Source organism: Rhinolophus sinicus, chromosome 1, assembly GCF_057876585.1.
Source record: "Rhinolophus sinicus isolate RSI-liver-muscle chromosome 1, RSI-T2T, whole genome shotgun sequence".
Taxonomy (NCBI): domain Eukaryota; kingdom Metazoa; phylum Chordata; class Mammalia; order Chiroptera; family Rhinolophidae; genus Rhinolophus; species Rhinolophus sinicus.
In genome coordinates, this window is record NC_142501.1 from 72,799,197 (window position 1) to 72,817,815 (window position 18,619).

Genomic DNA, 18,619 nt, shown 5'->3' on the forward strand with positions numbered 1-18,619 from the left:
CAACATATATTAAATGAAGTGTCTTTAAACAGAAACAAGGTTATGTATTGATTGGTTGATAAAAATGAGACAAGAGGCTCACAGAAGTGTTTCCCCTAGGAGCAGTGGCTCAATATTATTTAATTCAGTGTCTGTGGTTAATTTATAGAACAGAACTACTGCAAATAAGAAGAATGAATTGTATAAGACAAACAAAAATACCCCAAAATAGGTTCTGTAGCTAAAAGCCGGGGAAATTATGAGTTTAATAAAGTTAAACAAAAATTGTGCATATCTGTTGTTGGAATAAGCTGTTAAGACAGCCTTAATATACAAATACACAATGTTAATTTGTTGGGGAACAACTATGCAATGTTTCTCATATTTATTTGGCTATGGAACTCTTATTTTGTAAAATAATTTGTGAGACTAGTGATTTGGGGAACACATCCTAGAAAATACAAAGGGTAGAAAATAATCATTTCCTATGCTCATTTATAAGGGGTTATAATCACTTCTTTTTTCCATCAATAAAAACAACGCTATGAAAAAATTTTCCCCTGTTGATAGTTGGGTATGGTACTGGGTATCTACATGAAATATTTTATTTACTTCAAGTGATATAAAATTTTAAAATATATTTATCAATTCAATTCCTAATTTCAGGTATTTAACATCATGCTTATTTCTAGAACCACATGTGAAGCTCTAAGATTATCTAGCCTCAAGCCACAAGTTGGCCACTCTTGTACTCCGTACTAGGTAGGTTCATAGTACAGTAAATAGGAGTCAACGAGCCCGGATATTAGTCTCAGCATTCTTACTGACTAGCTGGTTTAGCCTTGGATAAGATTCTTAACCCCAGTTTTCTCATCTGTGAAATGAGGTCATAGTATATTTCTGTTTTCATGAATCTGTTCCTAGAATAAAGGATGATTACCAAAAAAGTTATTTTTAAGAAATGGGTTGGAAAGGAAGGTACAGACAATGAGCAACCTGAGTGATTCAGCTGCTGCTCTATAGCACAGCAGTGCAGATGGCAGAGATCTTGGCACTGCCACATCCTAGTGGTGCAATATGGGGCATATTAACCTCATCGTACCTCCTTTTCCTTTTCCATAAAAGAGGGCTACTATTGCCTACCGTACAGGGCTGGGGAATGACTGGGTTTATAAATTGTAAAGCATACAGAATAGTCGGGAGGTCTGGACTGTTGTAAACGATAGTTATTATTTAGTATCTTCACCTATGTCCTAAATAATAGGGATAAAAAAGCATAATACATTAAATTTTAAGAAGTTTCCAAATGAGGATGAAAACATTTTTTAAAGAACTTGGTACAATGAAAAGCAGTAAATTAGAAATTTAAAAAGGGTGGTGGTGCAAGAAGATAAAAATCACTTTTAAGGATTCTGAAATAATAAGCAGTCTCATCAAATTTTAAAGCTTGCCCTTAAGGCAAATGAAATTCCATTATTGTAATCTGTCTCTTTCAACTAAAGTACGCGTCACAAAAAGTCCATTGTTGCTCAATTAATTCACCACAGAAATATTCAGCAGATGATAGCAATGATCTAAGTATCTGTAAACCAAGGACACTGTCAATCAAAAGGCTGACTCCTACCATTCTCAAAACATAACAATTTACAGCCACCGAGTAGTCATTTATTTAAAAGGTTTAAGAAATATCTAACTCAAGTATGAAAAACATTTACCTTTACAATGAGCATATGGCATTGTCATTACATAATCTTCACCTCTATTCAAGAAAGTCAACCGTGCTTCTCCTTCTAATATTGCAGATAATGAGTTTCCTAAAATAAATAGTTCACTAAATTTTACAAAACAAATTCAACCAATTCAAAACAAGCAAGGTACGCGTATATTTAGGATACCTACCACACAGCTACAGTGGAATGTCTTAAAAATGTCTCAGTCTTAATGCGCCCAAACATGTGTTTGTTGTTTTATATCCAAAACACATTTGATCCATATTCCCATTCTTATGAGTACTTTTAAAAGTATAGTTACATTATTATGTTATTTTACATGAGGGTCTCAAGAAAAATCTTAAACATGTAATGCATGCAATAAAACACTGACAGTTTCACTGTATAGCTTAATTTGCCCATTTTTGAATAAAAACATTATTTCTTATCCACCATCAGTCACATTACTTAGTGAAGGCCCAAGCTTTAGGTACTTATAACTGGTATAATACTATAGATACTTTAGACAAATAAAAATATGCATAACCTATTACCCAGGCAATCAATGATAAAATTTCATGGTATTTTCTTCCAGTTTTTCTCCCATGAGTACTTTTCATTCCCCCATCACCAGTTTTATTGAAGTATAATTTACATATATTGTGATCTATTTTAAGTGTGTATTTTGATAGTCTTGGCAATTGTATATAGTCACGTAACTACCACCATCACAATCAAGATGCAAAATTTCCCATCATCCCAAAAAGTTTCTCTTCACTCCTTGGAAGTCAATGCTCTCCCCCAGCCCCAGGAAACCACTGATCTGGTTTCAAGCACTGTAGTTTAACCTATTCTAGAGCTTTGTATAGGTGGCATCATAAAATATGTAGTTTGTGTCTGACTTCTTTCACTTAGCAAAATGTGTTTTAGATTCATCCATCCTGTTGTGTTCACATTTCAGACAATTTTAACACTATTAAGTAATCTAATATATGAACATAGTGTAGTTTTCCATTGGTCTTCTTTAATTTTCCTCAACGTTTTGCAGTTTTCAGTGTACTCACGTATCGTTCATTAAATTTATTGCTAAATATTTTATTTTCCAGACACTATTAGAATCAAAGTTATTTTTTAAAATTTCACTCTGCAAGTGTTTTCATTTCTAGCATATAGAAATAAAATTGATATTTGTATTTTGACCTTGAATCTGGCGACCTTACTAAATTTACTTACTAGTTCTAGTAGTTTTTTGGCATATTTTAAAAGTTTTTCTATATAAATTTGGTATGTATATGGTTTAACTTCTTGCTAATCTGCGTTTTAACTTGCTTACTGCACTGGCTAGGACCTCTAATACAATTTAATACAGAAGTAGTGGGAATGAACACTTTTGCCTTGCTCCTGATTTTAGGAAAAATTATTCAATTTCCACCTCAGTAGTATGAAGTTGGCTATATATTTTTCATAAATACCTTTAATCTAGTCCTAATTTGTCAAGAGCTTTTATTGTGAATGGGTGCTGAATTTTGTAAAATCCTTCTCCCACATCTCTTAAAAAATGATACAGTTTTCCTTCATTCTATTAATATAAATTACACATTGGTTGATTTTCAGATGATATACCAACCCTATATTCCTAAGATAAACCCCACTTGATCATGATATATTGTCCTTTTAATATAATGATCATGAAACTTACACTTTTAATATATCCTTTTATGTGTATTACCCTTTATATATATTGATTTGTTACTAATTTGTTAAAGATTTTTTTTCAAGAGAGATTGATTTGCTATTTTCTTGTAATGTCTGGTTTTTGGGCTTAAAGTAATGCTGGCCTTATAAAATAAGTTGAGAAGTGTATCCTCCTTTTCTATTTTCTGTAATAAGTTGTATAAAATTGGTATTACTTCATCCTTAAATGTTTAGAAGATCTCAAGACATCTGGGCCTGGAGTATATCTTTGAAGGAAAATTTTTAATTAGTAATTCAATTTCTTTCACTGATCTAAGCCTATTAAATTTTTGTATTTCTTCTTGGGTCAGTTTTGGCAATTTGTGTTTTTCAAGCAATTTGCCCATTACAATTTAAGCTGTCAAATTTGTTGGCATAAAATAGTCTATAGTATTTCCTTATCATCCTTTCAGGGTCTGTAGGATCAGTAATGATACTTATTCTAGATCTGTATTCTCTTCATCAGTCTACAATCAACTCCTGGATTCTCTGATTTTCTGTATTGTTTGTCCACTTTCTACACTGATATCTGCTCTTTATTATTTAATTTCTTTTATTTTCTTTGAATTTATTTAGCTCTTTTTCTAATTTCATAGGGTATAAAGTCAGATCACTGATTTAGATCTTTCTCCTTTTCTAATTTAAAATCATAAATTTCCTCTAAGCACTGCTTTTGCTGCATGCCACAACTTTTGATATGTTATATTTTCATTATCATTTAATTTAAAATATTTTCTAATTTCTCTTGTGATTTCTACTTTGGCCTATGAATTACTTAGAAGTATGATTTTTAATTCCCAAATATTTGGAATTTATATTGATATCTTATGTTTATTTTTTATTCTATTTCATTGAGGTTGCAGAACAATATACTCTATGATTTTCAGTCTTTTGAAATTTATGGAGAGTTGTTTTATGGTCAAACACATGCTCTATACCAGTGAAAACACCATACATATATCTGAAAATAATGTAAATTCTGCAACTGTCCACTGTAAAGTTCTAGAAATATCAATTAGGGTAAGGTGGTTGCTAGTGTTCTCCATGGTCTTAAGCCATTTACACTATAGTTATAGAGTGTGGAGGGATGGAAGGTGTAGTAGCGAGGGAATAACCTAAATATATGTAACATTCAGAAGAAAACAATCACACTCTGAAACAAACAAAACATGAAACTAGGCCAAAAAAATACAAAAACAAAAATAAAACCCAAACAAAATTAACATTAAGGGAAATAAAAGACATCTTGAAAAACAATAAAGGCATACATCATGTTCCTGTATCAAAAACTATCAGATTCTCCTGTCACAGACTTATCTATGGTTCTCTGCCCTCTCAGGTAACCAAACCTTAGATTTCTGTTGACATGTTTTATTTTTCCTATTTTACCGTAATTATTTTTTCTCCCAAGATTGAAATTCTTCAGTTGAAATTTAATTTGATTTTTCTCCATTTAAAATTTAATTTTAAAATCCAAATAAAAGCATTTAAGGTTATATGTTTTCTACTGGTGTATAACTTTGGCCATTTGTTTGGATTGTCATAGTTTTTAAATTAAGTTTCCTACTGTAACCGTATTTCTCTATATCCCCTTGTACTTAACAAAACCTTTTAAGGGTGTGTTATTTATAAATGGATAAAGACACTATAAAAGGCTATTATCCAGGTAAAAATGATACTTAAAATGACATACAAATTCCTTACTGAAAACAGCCGAAGACACTGTCTAAATAAAAACTCACAAGAAAATATTTCTTCCCAGAAAAGGGAGCCAACTGAGACAAGGGGAAACTCACCATAGAACTTGGACTTAGCCAGGATACTACCACTAAGACAAAATCCATCCTTTCGGTTACTAACATAAAAGGCAGATATTGGTGGGTGATGAGACACCTATTGAATAGAAGAAAAAACATAGAATACAATTAGCATATCATTGTGCTATTATCAAAAGTTCACTTCTTAAACATATACTCTATTAATGAAGAAGAAGAACATTTGGTAAGTAGTAAAATCAAATATTGATGATTGTAATAATCAGCCGCCAAGATGTCTCCTCAGGAAACTCACCTTCTGGTATTCACACCATGAGGTGGGCTCCTCTTACACTGTTCAAATCTGGTTTATGGGGAAGTGATAGTATGTCACTTCTGATATTAGGTTATAATCCAGTCTCTCTCTCTCTCTCTCTCTCTCAGATTATTAGCTCTAAGAAGCCAGCTTCCACATTGTGAACAACCCTATGCAGAGGCCCAAGTGGTAAGGAACTAAGTCCTATTGTGAAATAGCTTGGAAGTAGAATCTTCCAGCCCAGTTAAGCTTTCAGAGGATTGCAAAACTGTCTGACATCTTGACCACAACCTCCTGAGAGATCCTGTGCCAGAACCACCCAGCTAAGGAGCTTCCAGATTCCCAAACCTCATCGTATCAGATAATAAAGATTGTTTTAAGCAATTCAGTTTTGGCAGTACTTTGTTATAAATATAACTAACACAGTGGCTATTCTTCATATAGAGTACTGAATAGGCGGTAGGAAACTAATAAAAGCTTTGACAAACATGTTATTTTAAGAATTGAACATTATAAATATAAATACATCTTGTGTTTTCTGAAATGACACAAAGCTAAAATTACACTCTTCCTCAAGCATCTCAATTTAGCGAAGCATTGTAACAAAGTAAAATGCAAGGTGTTACAATCATTAATTGAAAAAAATTAATACAAATAAGTGGTTTGAATCCGAGAAGGATATTCAAATCTCTAAAGAAAAGGAAGGTTTTTCAAATGCCTCATGGTCTACGCATCCTCCTTACACTCCCAGCGAGAATTATTATAATAAGGATCCACTGTATGGAGAGATAACGTCATATTCTTCAGGTTTGTTTGGATGAGGGTGGGGGAAGATTAATAATCATGAATACAGATGTATAAAAGTTTAAATTAATAAAATATTAAAACTAAGAAATATTTTATGACTGCCTACTATGTGTACAATAAAAAATGTATTATGGGGAGGGTACACCTTCAAAGGGCTAACAATTCAATTGGGGAAATAAATGTTCTGTAAAAAGTTAATAACAAGTGTCAACATAACAGCTTAATAGGTAATCACAAAAAATAATACAGAAGTTTGAGAAGGAAAACATCACTAGTCATCTGGATCATGAAAGATAAGCAGGTCAGGGTTTGTTTAAATGAAGAATTGCTGAGAAGAAACACTGGGGTGGGAGAATTAAATTTAAACATACTGAGGCAAAGCAGCACAGTATCAGGTCACCTAACTGTGAATGCACAGGTTTAACTGCAGTGGAAGGCTCAGAAAGACATGTAATTTGAGGTAAATTTAAAAGATATGGAGGACCTTGGATACCAGACAAATGGATGTAAAATTGTTTAGTAACTGGGGAAACACTGAAGAACTTTGGCAAAAAAGGTGGGGTGGGGGCACGGTCACAGGATTCCATGACTTTAACAGGAATCCTTATGAGGACGGCATTCAGTAGTACTCAATACTAAAAGGCAAAATGCTTACCAAATGTTCACAAATAAAGGTTAATCAACAGTGAGTTTACTGAGTTAATATTTTCTATGAAAATATCCCAATAACTTCTGATTCAGTTTTGTTTCAGTAACACGCATTTCTAATACCTGTTCAGCAATATAAAAAGTTTTGCTGTTTGTTCTGGGATGAATCCACAAACAACGGAAAGTCTCACCAAGTATAGGATTATAAGGTTTCTTCAGACCCTAGTGAAAAACACAAGTTTCAAATTACAAATGTGGAAGATTCAAAATAGTTCAAACCAATCAAGATGGGTTTAGCTGTATCACCTGGGAGCTTATCCTTATAAAATTTCACAGTAGTGATATGAAATAAAGTTAAATGACTTTAATCATAATGCAGGTGTAAATTATCAAGTATTTTGCCATTTTGCTAATTCAAAAAGACCGTGCGAATGCAATTATTAATAAATAAATATAACATAAAAAATACAGAACTCATATAAGGCTAAAGAAAGTAAAATATAAAAATTACCTTTGGCTTTTTATAGAATCCTGACAAATACCATTTCACTACTTTCTTCAAACGAAAATAAGGATTTTCTTCAAGAGCAGCCCTAAAAAACAAAATGGTAAACACAAAAACTTTATAGAATCTATCACAAATTCTCCCTCACATTTATTAAGTCAACAACTGAATATGAGATATGATTGGGAAACATTTTTAAAATAGATGGCAAAAACAACCACGTACATCAGTTTGTAAGAATCATTTTTCAAAATCTGGTTACTTTTCTCCCCATTTTTCCTATTCTTTGATGTGCTTGCTGCCCAGGTCTTTGCTCAAGCAGTTTTTGAAAACTCTCTGAACTAAGATTTCATGCATGACTGGGGTTCTGGAGAAACCTAGATGTTGCTAGGGGTTCCCTGAGAAATTGTGATTGAAAAAAATAAACAGATTTTGAGATTCATGCACTGTTTGATGCCTCACATTTGCAATAAGGGGCCGTGGCCGAGAAGGCTCATTAACAACTTTGTTAGAGGTCTTCAGTCCGTATGTCAGAGAGAGGACCACGTGCACTTGATTTAGTCTCGTCTTGGTTGTTAATTACAGGAGATGAACGGTAACTGGTGAGTGCTGTAGCACACGGAGGGAGGACACCCGGAGCATGTTAGCCTCTCGTGCACAGACTGCCTCCCTAAGTGTATAGGACTATATGCCTTTTCTGCCCCTTGTACACAACACAGACGTTTCAAACCACAAATATGGAAGTTTTAGAAGAATTTAAACCAATCAAAAGCTTTTAACACATTTTTAGCCTTAACCTCCCCTATGTGCTACCAAATGATTTTCCAGAGTGAACAAACTACCAACATAATGGGTAATCAAAGAATAATTTTCATTTTAAAGAAGAAATTTTTAGAAGCCATGACTCAGCTGCCTTTTTGCCGTTGACATAAACATTGTAAAACACTGACTGTGTACGTCAGAAGTGAATTCTACTGCAAAGTTAATCTGTTTATTGATTATTTATCTATTTTATTATACAATTTAACTATTACACTCTTCAAGCATGTCGGATGGTCCAGTGTGGTGAATTCTGAAGATGATGTGTGAGATGAAGGAGGCTAGGCCTAGGCTTACTGACAACTATGTCAAGTTGGAAGGCCGCATTTTCGGGAATAACACCCTTTGATTGTTCTCTTCCTCTCCGGTTTAAATTCTCTTACTATGATATTTTATTTTAAATTTTACACATATATAGACTACATAGTTAAAAACTCAGAGCAAAATAAAAAAGTATAAAGCAATAAAAGAATACACATGTCCTGTATTGCCCCATCTCTCCATACTGTTATGCTCTATAGGCAATATTTTTTAGCTTCCTTTTTTTAATAAACAATTTTCTTTATACATAAAGAATATAAATATATAGTCTTTCTTTAAAAAGAAGGTAGCAAACTGTACACATTCTTCTGTGCCTGGCTTGGTTCACACACACACATACTCCTGAGGATCCCTGCATATCAGTTTACAGAGTTCTTCCTATGTGTGGGTACACCATACATAATTTAACCAGTCAACTGGGGCTGGATAGTTGAGTTATCTAATTTTATGCTATAACAAACCCTGCTGCAACAACCTTGTATATATGTCATTTTGTATATGTGGAACTATGTCTGTAGGGATTATTCCCAGAAGCAGGATTACTGGATCAAAGGGTTGAATGCATCTGTAATTCTGGAAATACTGCCAGATTCCTTCCAAAAGTGCTGTGATAGTTTGTATCGCCCAGCAGCCGAGTATGAGTGCCTATTGCACACAACCTTGGCAATAAAACAGTGTGTGTTCCCAGAAAAGTGCATCTTTTCAATTTGGGAAAGTGGGCATATCTTAAGAAGATCTTACTGTGATTCATACACTCTGAAAGAAATGAATTTCTAGACAGATAAAAGAAAGAGGTATAATAAGACATAGGCCGAACTGGGGTATAAAAGTTTTTGACTTTTGGTTAATGTGATGGATGAAAAACAGTATCTTACTGTAGTTTCAACTTGCATTTTTCTTATTTTGTGTGATGTTTACATGTTTAAGGACTGTTTCTATTTTTTCAATGTTAAACTGGTCTTATCCTCCTTTTCCTATTAGGTTTTTGATCATTTTAATTCACTTTCTAAGAGTTCTTTTTTATTTCAGGGAGATTAACACTTTGTATATGATTTAATTTGCAAAAATCTCCCACAGTTTATCAATAGTCTTTTGATTCAGGTTATGATTTTCTTTTTGCAATGTTCATTAATGTAACTAATAGACTAATAATGCAACTAGTAAACTGAATACAGATATTGATGGGGAATCTAAACATCAGGTCATAGGGTCAGAACGTAGTGTCTTAGAAAACAGTGCCTTGAAACACCACAGCTGCTAAAATGGGCACGGCAGGTGAAACTTGGAAAGGTATGCACAGAGTTGCTGCCTTTTATTGGTTCTCCAAGCAACTGTTGGGACACAGGTGGACAGTTAGTTCCTCCTCTACCTCCTTTGTGCCTGCCTTTTTCGGAACTGTACCCAGGATCAGCGGGCAGGAAGAAAGATGAAAGTGGGGATTTATGCCGAGAGCCAGCATGTGGCAGAGCATTCTGGTTCTGGTAAGCTGCATGTGCCTCACAGCATGCAGAGAGGATAAGTATAAACAAAAGCACAAGCCCCAGGATGGGACCTGAACAAGGGCTGAGGTGGGAGAACAAACAATGCCAACCACCTGTCCCTGTGTTAGGTCAGGAAGCAGTCAGGGAGCCTGTGACAGCAGTGCTGTCGGGTGAGAGGTAAAACTCCCGTCCTCCTCAAGCTTGTGATCTTAGTTCAACTTCATAAGTGAAAACATTATACCAAAGTATTAAATATGCTTCTTATTAAGGTCAACTGTAGGAGTGGTGGAGAAGAGAGAGGGATAGCGCAGTAGGGTCTGATTTTGGTAAGGCGTAACTATTAAATAGTACTCTAGGAAAAAAATCTAGAAAACCATGAAGTACCTTCTATTTTAAGAAATGAGAATCTACTTACTCAGATAGGAAATCTGCATGATAGTAATAATCTGAAAGTTTATCCAGGAAAGAACGAGGTTCCAAGATAAATGTAGGCAGAACCACCCTGGACAGGTCCATGCCAGGACGAACTTGTTTCAGCAGTGTCCAGATAAGGCTTTTGTTTTCTTCAGACACAGTTTCTGTTTGAGAAGCCTCACCTGCCTTCAGCAATTAACAAAAATACTGAAATATTATATTTATTTCAGACACACAGATGCATAGAAAAGACAGCTAATGTTGAAAATCAGAATTCTCTATTTGACTATTTTAAGCATCGTTAAAATGCGGAAATAACCCATTAGGTAATAAATAAAGTCTATAGCTATAAAAGTTATGTAAAAAGGGTAGTTGCAAGAGATATCAAAGTGAATCATATGTGCAAAGAATCCATCACAAAAAATATTATACTCCATTATATTATTATCTTTACTTCTATGCACAAGTAATAACAAAGTTACAAACTCATGTTTCCTTGCAGTTTACTTTGTACCTGGCAATGACATTGAGCAGTATCCCATTTTAAAAGCAAACCTGAAGAAAATGTGAACTTTATATTTAACAGAATAGAGTCCTATTTGTATGACTACGCTGTATTTTTAGCTGTTTATAAATCATATTTCATATGTATGCAACTTTTAAAATACAATAGGTATCATAGAAATATCCTTTTAGGAAAAATAAGCCACAGGTCAAACAAATAATATATTCGATTACATTTAAAAATTCCCAAGAATTAGAAAACCCAAATCTTTGAAAATCACAGACTTTTACCTCTCCAAGTTCCTCATGACTCTGTTCAGTGTAGGTCGTCTCCTTTAAAGGCTCAACGGGCTCAGGTTCGATATATGAATCATCTTGCCTTTCTGATGTATCGGTGTCACTTTCTTCACTTTTCCCCATCACCTCATTGTCAGACTCATCATGCTCTTGATCATTTTCTTTATCAGATTTATCAGAATACATATCTTGGTCCTTAAAATGCTGTCGTTCAATTTCACTATCATTTAACCTTAAGGGAAAGAATTATTAGAAGGAAGAATAAAAAGGGGTTAAGAATATTTAACTTACAAATAAAGATGCTGTCTAACATTCATTGAGAATTTACTATGTGCTGGGCACTGTTCTTAGTGCTTTATGTAGTTTTACTCATTTATTTCTCAAAATAACCCTATGAAATAGGTAGCTATTCTCACTTTACACATTAGTAAATGGCAGAGAAGTAAAAAAAAAAAAAAATGGGGAAATGTAAAAGATGACACACTGAACTCTTTGTCTCTACCACCTGGGGCTAAAATCTTCAAAAGCAAAATTTTACACTATCTCTTGCTTATTTTCTTAGTTTTGTGATCATCATCACTGGAACCAACCTCACTGTCACTTCTGCTCTGAAACTTCAACTCACAATCATCAGATTCTGAAGTGAATGCACATGAATTATGACTTTCCACCTGTAAAGGTATCCAAAGTCACTTAAAATAAGTTCAAGAATGAGACAAGAAAATGTAAAAGATAACTAATTATATTATTTAATACTTGACCAATAGGCTTAATCTTAAGGAAAAAAATCCAGGGAGAACTGGAAACGGAAATTTCAGCTTAAGGAAATGAAACTATAACCTAAAATTGACAAACTGCTATACTCAACTCTGTTTCTACTAATCCTAAAATGATTAGGTTTGATAATATGTACAAAAAGGAAGATTAAAAAGAACAAACTCATTGTCAGAATCAATTTTTTAAAAAGAAATTTCTTATTTAGGAAAGTATCTGTGGGTTTCATTTGCTATAATAAAACTTACAGGGATGAACACGAAAGTACTTTAAAAATGAATACACAGTGCCATTATATTTAGCTGATATTTTAACAATGCTGAGATAGTAACAGAGCAAAGACGTCCTATTTGATTCCTATGTTAGTTTCTATTTTTCCAAAATCTTCATTTGATGGATTTTTAACCAGAGAATTTCTAATAGAAATACATTTTTATATGCATATTATTTTCTTTCTTTCCCTTTATAACCATATTTTTTTGTTTTGTCTTTTTTTCTATGATAGCTGCATTACAATAGATTTTTACAAAGAAGACTAAATTAAACTCCCTATGCAATTTTATGAAGTCATATTTCTTTTTTCAAAAAAGATTTTTATTAAAATCTAGCTAACACACAATATTATATTAAGTTTAGGTGTACATCATAGTTATTCAACAGTACCCGCCTGGCACTATACATAGTTATTACATTATTGATTATATTACCTATGGTAAAGAAGTGGTCACCATGATAAACCCAGGAACCATCTGACACTGTATCATGCTAACACAGTATTATCCGCCTTTCCCTCCCTTTTAAAATTTTCAATAATAGTTGACATTCAATATTATTTTGTATTAGTTTCAGGTGTATGCACAGTGGTTAGACATTTATATAATTTAGGACGTGACCCCCCTAACTAGTACCACCTGGCACTACACGTAGTTGTTACCATATTATAGATTGTATTCCCTATACTTTACATCCCCATGACTATCATATATTTTTAAAAAGTAGTCTAAAATTGCTGTCTCTGCTTTCTTACCATCTATTCTCTCCTTGACTACTAATGATCTGGCTTTCACTCCCCTAAATCCAGTGAATCTGTTCCCTAAAGGTCACTAATGATGGCTTAGCTGACAAACCCAACAGCCTTGTCTAATCTTCGCCTCCTGTGACTTCTCTGCATCCCAGGATTTTGATGATGATTATTTTCCTTGAAATGGTCTTAGTGCTTGGGTTCCATGTAACCGTGGTTCTACTTTTTAAGCTCTCTGATCTCTCTTACTTCCTTCTGTCCTTAGATATTTTCATCTTCCTTGGCCCTTTTTTATTTTCTATATCCTCTCTCTCCTTTGCCAAGCTCCCCAATTTCAAGGCTTCATTATCATTTGTATGTGATTTCCAAACCCATGCATGCAGGAATAAGCTTTACACCCATGTTTTTATTTTAAATGCTTGGCTGACATCATCTATTTGTCCTGGGACCACTGCAGCCTCGACATGTACAATATTCAATAAATTATTATTTCCCAAACATGGTCCTTTGTTTTATTTTACCATTATCTTCCCAGTTAAAGCTTGGTGACCTTCTTTAACTTCACACACTTCCTGTTTATATCCCAGCAGACTACAAGTCTCGGAGACAGGCTCCCACCCCCTCACCTCTGCATCATCAGCTCCCTGCTCATTTTCTGTCATATACCCAAATAAACATGTTGATATGTTGAGTCTATTTTTGAAAAAGTCTGCTATATTGATCCTCTCCCTGATTGCCTCGCTGGGTGCTATGTTTTCAACTTCTAAATTTTCCTGATCTTATGTATATTATCCTGAAGCATCTCTCCTTTGGTTGTTTATGTCTTTTTCTTCCTACTATTTATAGTTACCAGGCATTTATAGGTTTCAAACATAACAAAACAAAATAAAACATCTCTCCAGGATCACACAGCTAGTGAACTGCTATGATGTATTCAAATTTAGGATCATATCTGATTCATCTCCCTATTCACAATGTGATGAGTTATACAGAAAATGTATGATATCTTCTACTAAAAAGAGGTTCAAAAATTTTAATGAATAAATATGTGAAGCAGATAAATTTTTAAGATCCCCAAATTTACAAATTACCTGGTAGTCAATAAAAACAATGAACAGTTTACAGCTGAAGAGCTTCAAGGGAAAAATGTCGGAAGAGGCCCCAACAAACATCTATTCCCACATAAATTGTGCCCCACCCCCCAATCTTATGCCATTCAGGCTTTCATATTGGGGATTAAGATAAAACTCCAGATTATAGGTCTGCAAGGAAATGATGTAAAAGCTCATGTAATAGAGGTTTTTAAAGAGAGTAAAGAGTCAAGCAAAAGGATAAGAAAAAACCCCAGCTCAGGTTACATGGGGAAGAGGAGAGTGGCAGTCGTACTTTGAGGAGAGTAACCCCAATGCTGATAGGTGTAAGTGGCTGTAGAGCAGAAGCTGAGCACTGGGGTAAGGGAGGAAAAAAGGAAGTCTACTGTTTTTCCTACAAAGCACCAAAAGAGACATGAACCTCAACAAACCACTGAATCTTAAACAAAGTACTTCTTAGTTTCTGTGGAGAAAATTTTTTATTATTATTAACTATAATAAATGCTGCAGGGACTAAAATCACAAATAAGATACAATTCCAACTCGAAACACTTAAAATACACTAGAAGAATTCCACAAATATCAGGTAGAATAAGTCAGGTGCCATTATTAAAAAAAAAAAAAAAGCTACAGAGCAGCAATAGAAGGGCATTTCATGGTTCCATTTCATGGTTATGAGGCAGGAAAGTCTTCACATATGATGTAATATTTGAGATTGGTCTTGAAGAATACATAGGATTATAACAGGAGAAAAGAGCAAGCACCAGAAATCATTCTTAATGAAGGGAACACCATGCACAAAGACAAGGTAGACAGCATGATTGTATTTGGGAAGTAAGTTATTCTCATAGGCTGGAATCAAGGAAATAATTTTCTATACCTTACCATAGTCACTGAACAAATCTTAATCCAGGCCTTGGACATATAATGAGAAGAAGACAGCCAAGTTTCAATCCTAGAAACACTACAAAAATCCTAGGCCTATCTACTAACCTAGTGAACAACATGATCTCTAAAATAATGACCAAATTAGTGGCAATATCTACTTACTGGAAGTTGTCACCACTGTGGAGATTGTTAGCACGTAATAAGCCATACAAAGTCACATGTGTGCTATCTGACGAAATGCTCAGGTCATGTTCCTTTCCTTCCCTGATCATTGTACGTTTAAGAAGACTAGAACATTTCAAAGCCAATTCCAGAGCATCCATCCAGCACCTTCCTAGGAGAACACAGATTCATAAGGAGTATAATTCAAGAAACTAGAAAAACTAGCATCCATCTTAATTTAACACTGTTAGCCTTTAAGCATACTATTATTTCTTTGAGAAAGATGTACTGGTAAAGTTAATTTGAACATAAAATCTTGTAAAGGTTTTTCTTAAATGCAATTTTTTAGATTAACAAGTGCTTTTTACATACTAAGCACATACAAACCACTGGTAAATGAATAGAATATAGCACGAATTAGAAAGTCGCCTAAATAAGTGTACTTAAAAGAAAAAAAAATCTTAGAACATTAACATGTAGTATAATTTGAAGGTACCAAACAAGGTACATAAAATATACGACAGGGGTTATGTTTCTACTATAAACAAACGATTGTCTAAAATAATGTTTTGTTATTGATAATAGGTCTACCCCCAGGTTTAGCATCCATTCCACTTACATGTTTAAAAAATTTTAAGTCAAGGAAATGCTTGTATAATACTGTCATTAACTGCCACATTAGTTAGTAGAAACACTAATAACTGATTTTTTAATTAAAATTTAGAACTGTAATTAGCAGAAAAAGAAATGCTGGTTGCTCTTAAATTCATATACATTTGTTTCAAGATCTGTTGGAAATATCAGCCAAGTTAAACACTTTTATAATGAAAGCTTGTACCTATTTTAATTTTAAAAATAATATCTGGTAAAAGTAAACTTGGAAGATTACAAGATTCCTTAGGCTAAGCGAGTCTATAAAATATAAAAGTGAGGAACAAATCCACTGTCGATTATTAAGGTTGTAAAGTTACCGTGCTTTCATATAAGTAAGTTTTACTCTTCCTGTATTTGCTTCAGGAATTAAGTATTAATTGACTGAGCTTAGTATGTACTTAAATGTCTATGTAAGAAACGCAAAACAGTTTATATGTCTTATAAATGTCAGTATTTAATGATAAAATATAAATAGTATTAAACATACCTCTACAGTGATAAAACTGTGCGTTACCATAGAGAACACCAACCAGTCAAAAGGTGTTAACATGTCAATGGAGCCTGGAGAAGAAAAATCCAGGCTGCTAACTCATCACTCAATTACCCAATGCTTCTTTCCTATCAGATTTCCGTTTGTCTACCAAGTTAATGATAGAACTGTGTTCTAACCAATTTATGATTACGGTAACTCTGCTGTTAATACCATACTAAAGACAGACTTGCCCAAAGGAAAAATACACGGTGGTATATAAAATAAATATTTAGCAATGAGGACCCAAATCCAATCCATCGAAACCTATATTTACCATCTGACTCTGAAGTAGCTCGGATGATCAAATAACTGCTAGGTAAGGGCTGAGTTATGGATCCAACTGCTTCACCTTTTGGACCCTTAATATAAACAAATAAAATAAAAATGAGCAAAATAAATGATTTACTGTAAGTATTATGAGATCTCAACTTATATTATCCATTATTATCAGTAACAATCTAAATTAGGCATGGATTATAATTTAAAAGCAAACAAGCTTTAATTTCATGCTTGCTGACAAAGCAAATGTTAAGTATTAAGGAACATTTTCCTCTTCCAACAAATATACCTCCTTACTAGATAATTGAACTTATAGTTAATATTAGTTAAATATTACCTCTGCGTATTAGTCACATATTAAAGAGAAATTTAAAATGTACTGTAAAAGACCAAATTTTAATTTAACAGAGAATTTCCATTTCATATATACTAGATGAAAAATACTTAATTTCTAGAAACCATAAAGACACAGCTGGAAATACAGTTATAATTTATAAGAAAAAGAGAAAAGAGTTCTGAGTAGGTCTAGGGAAAAATAAATCTCCACTTTATAACCAATGATATACTTGTTTCTAAATACCAACTATAAAACCTCATTTTATTTTTCCAGAAACAAGAAAGAAAAAGGAATTTTTTTATTATTGGTTGGGGTTATTTGTTTTAGAAGTATACAACACCAAGAGCTCTATATGATCAGCGTCAACAAGGATAATCTTACATGAACACAGGTCTAATCTGGAAAGAAAATCTGATGACTGAATTTAGAGTATAATTGTAATAGAAAAATCATAATTTTTAAGTTGTCAGATCAAAGAATAAAATGGACTTTTGAGAAGCATAAACATTAGAAAGATGCAGGTTCAAAAAAAATTACAAAATCAATATGATTTTAACAAATCCTATAATATCCTTTGGGTATTTTCAGATAGCATTATAATTTATGGGCAGTTCCTAGAACCAGTATAGAGTAGGATCTAGAGTCAGACTGCCTGGGTTTCAAATTTGGTTCCATGCTAGAAAAGTTATCTAAGTAATCCTTTAGGCTTCAATCTTTTTGTCTGGTCAATAGGGGAAAATTGTATCTTCCTTAAAAGTATGAAAATTTAAAAAAAGATTCTATGTAAAATGCTCAAAAGAGTCCCTGACACAAAGAACTCATAAACACTACTTTTTCCTAACCATAGACACTGACTTTGAAGCTGTTGTTTTTTTCTCTTTCTTTTTTTAAGTTAAAGTTTATTGGGGTGACAATTGTTAGTAAAGTTACATAAATCTCAGGTATACAATTCTGTATTACATCCTCTATAAATCACATTGTGTGTTCACCACACAGAGTCAGCTCTCCTTCCATCATCATATATTTGATCCCCTTTACCCACATCTACCACCCCCCAACCCTTACCCTCTTATAACCACTAAACTATTGTCCGTGTCTATGAGTTTTTATTTCTCTTTTGCTTGTCTTGTTCTTTTGTTGTTTTTGGTTTATATACCACATATCAGTGAAATCATATGGTTCCCTACTTTTGCTGTCTGACTTATCTTGCTTAGCATTATAATCTCAAGATCCATCCATGTTATCACAAATGTTCCTATATCATCTTTTCTTACCCCCAAATAGTATTCCACTGTGTATATATACCACAACTTCTTTATCCATTCATCTATTGAAGGACATTTTGGTTGTTTCCATGTCTTGGCCACCGTTAAGTAAAGCTGCAATGAATACTGGAGCATACTTGTCTTTATGGATAAATGTTTTCAGATTTTTTGGGTAGATACCCAGGAGAGGGATTGCTGGATCATATGGTAATTCTATTTGTAATTTTTTGAGGAACCTCCACACTGCCTTCCATAGCGGCTGCACCAATCTGCTTTCCCACCAACAGTGTATGAGGGTTCCTTTTTCTCCACAGCCTCTCCCACACTT

The 18,619-nt window shown here is 33.6% G+C and overlaps 1 protein-coding gene across 12 annotated transcripts in view; it reads right to left on the reverse strand.

Moving 5' to 3' along the window:
- The window catches only part of OSBPL8 (oxysterol binding protein like 8), a 150,220-nt gene that overhangs the window by 14,263 nt on the left and 117,338 nt on the right, over positions 1 to 18,619 (reverse strand). For all 12 annotated transcript variants that reach the window (XM_074325390.2, XM_074325393.2, XM_074325395.2 and 9 more), the window contains 8 exons: positions 16,685 to 16,769; positions 15,225 to 15,396; positions 11,283 to 11,520; positions 10,489 to 10,673; positions 7,459 to 7,540; positions 7,071 to 7,169; positions 5,219 to 5,315; positions 1,695 to 1,793 (listed from right to left, as the gene is read on the reverse strand). In XM_074325390.2, the coding sequence (XP_074181491.1) occupies positions 1,695 to 1,793; positions 5,219 to 5,315; positions 7,071 to 7,169; positions 7,459 to 7,540; positions 10,489 to 10,673; positions 11,283 to 11,520; positions 15,225 to 15,396; positions 16,685 to 16,769 (1,057 nt within the window). The remainder of the gene's footprint in view (positions 1 to 1,694; positions 1,794 to 5,218; positions 5,316 to 7,070; positions 7,170 to 7,458; positions 7,541 to 10,488; positions 10,674 to 11,282; positions 11,521 to 15,224; positions 15,397 to 16,684; positions 16,770 to 18,619) is intronic.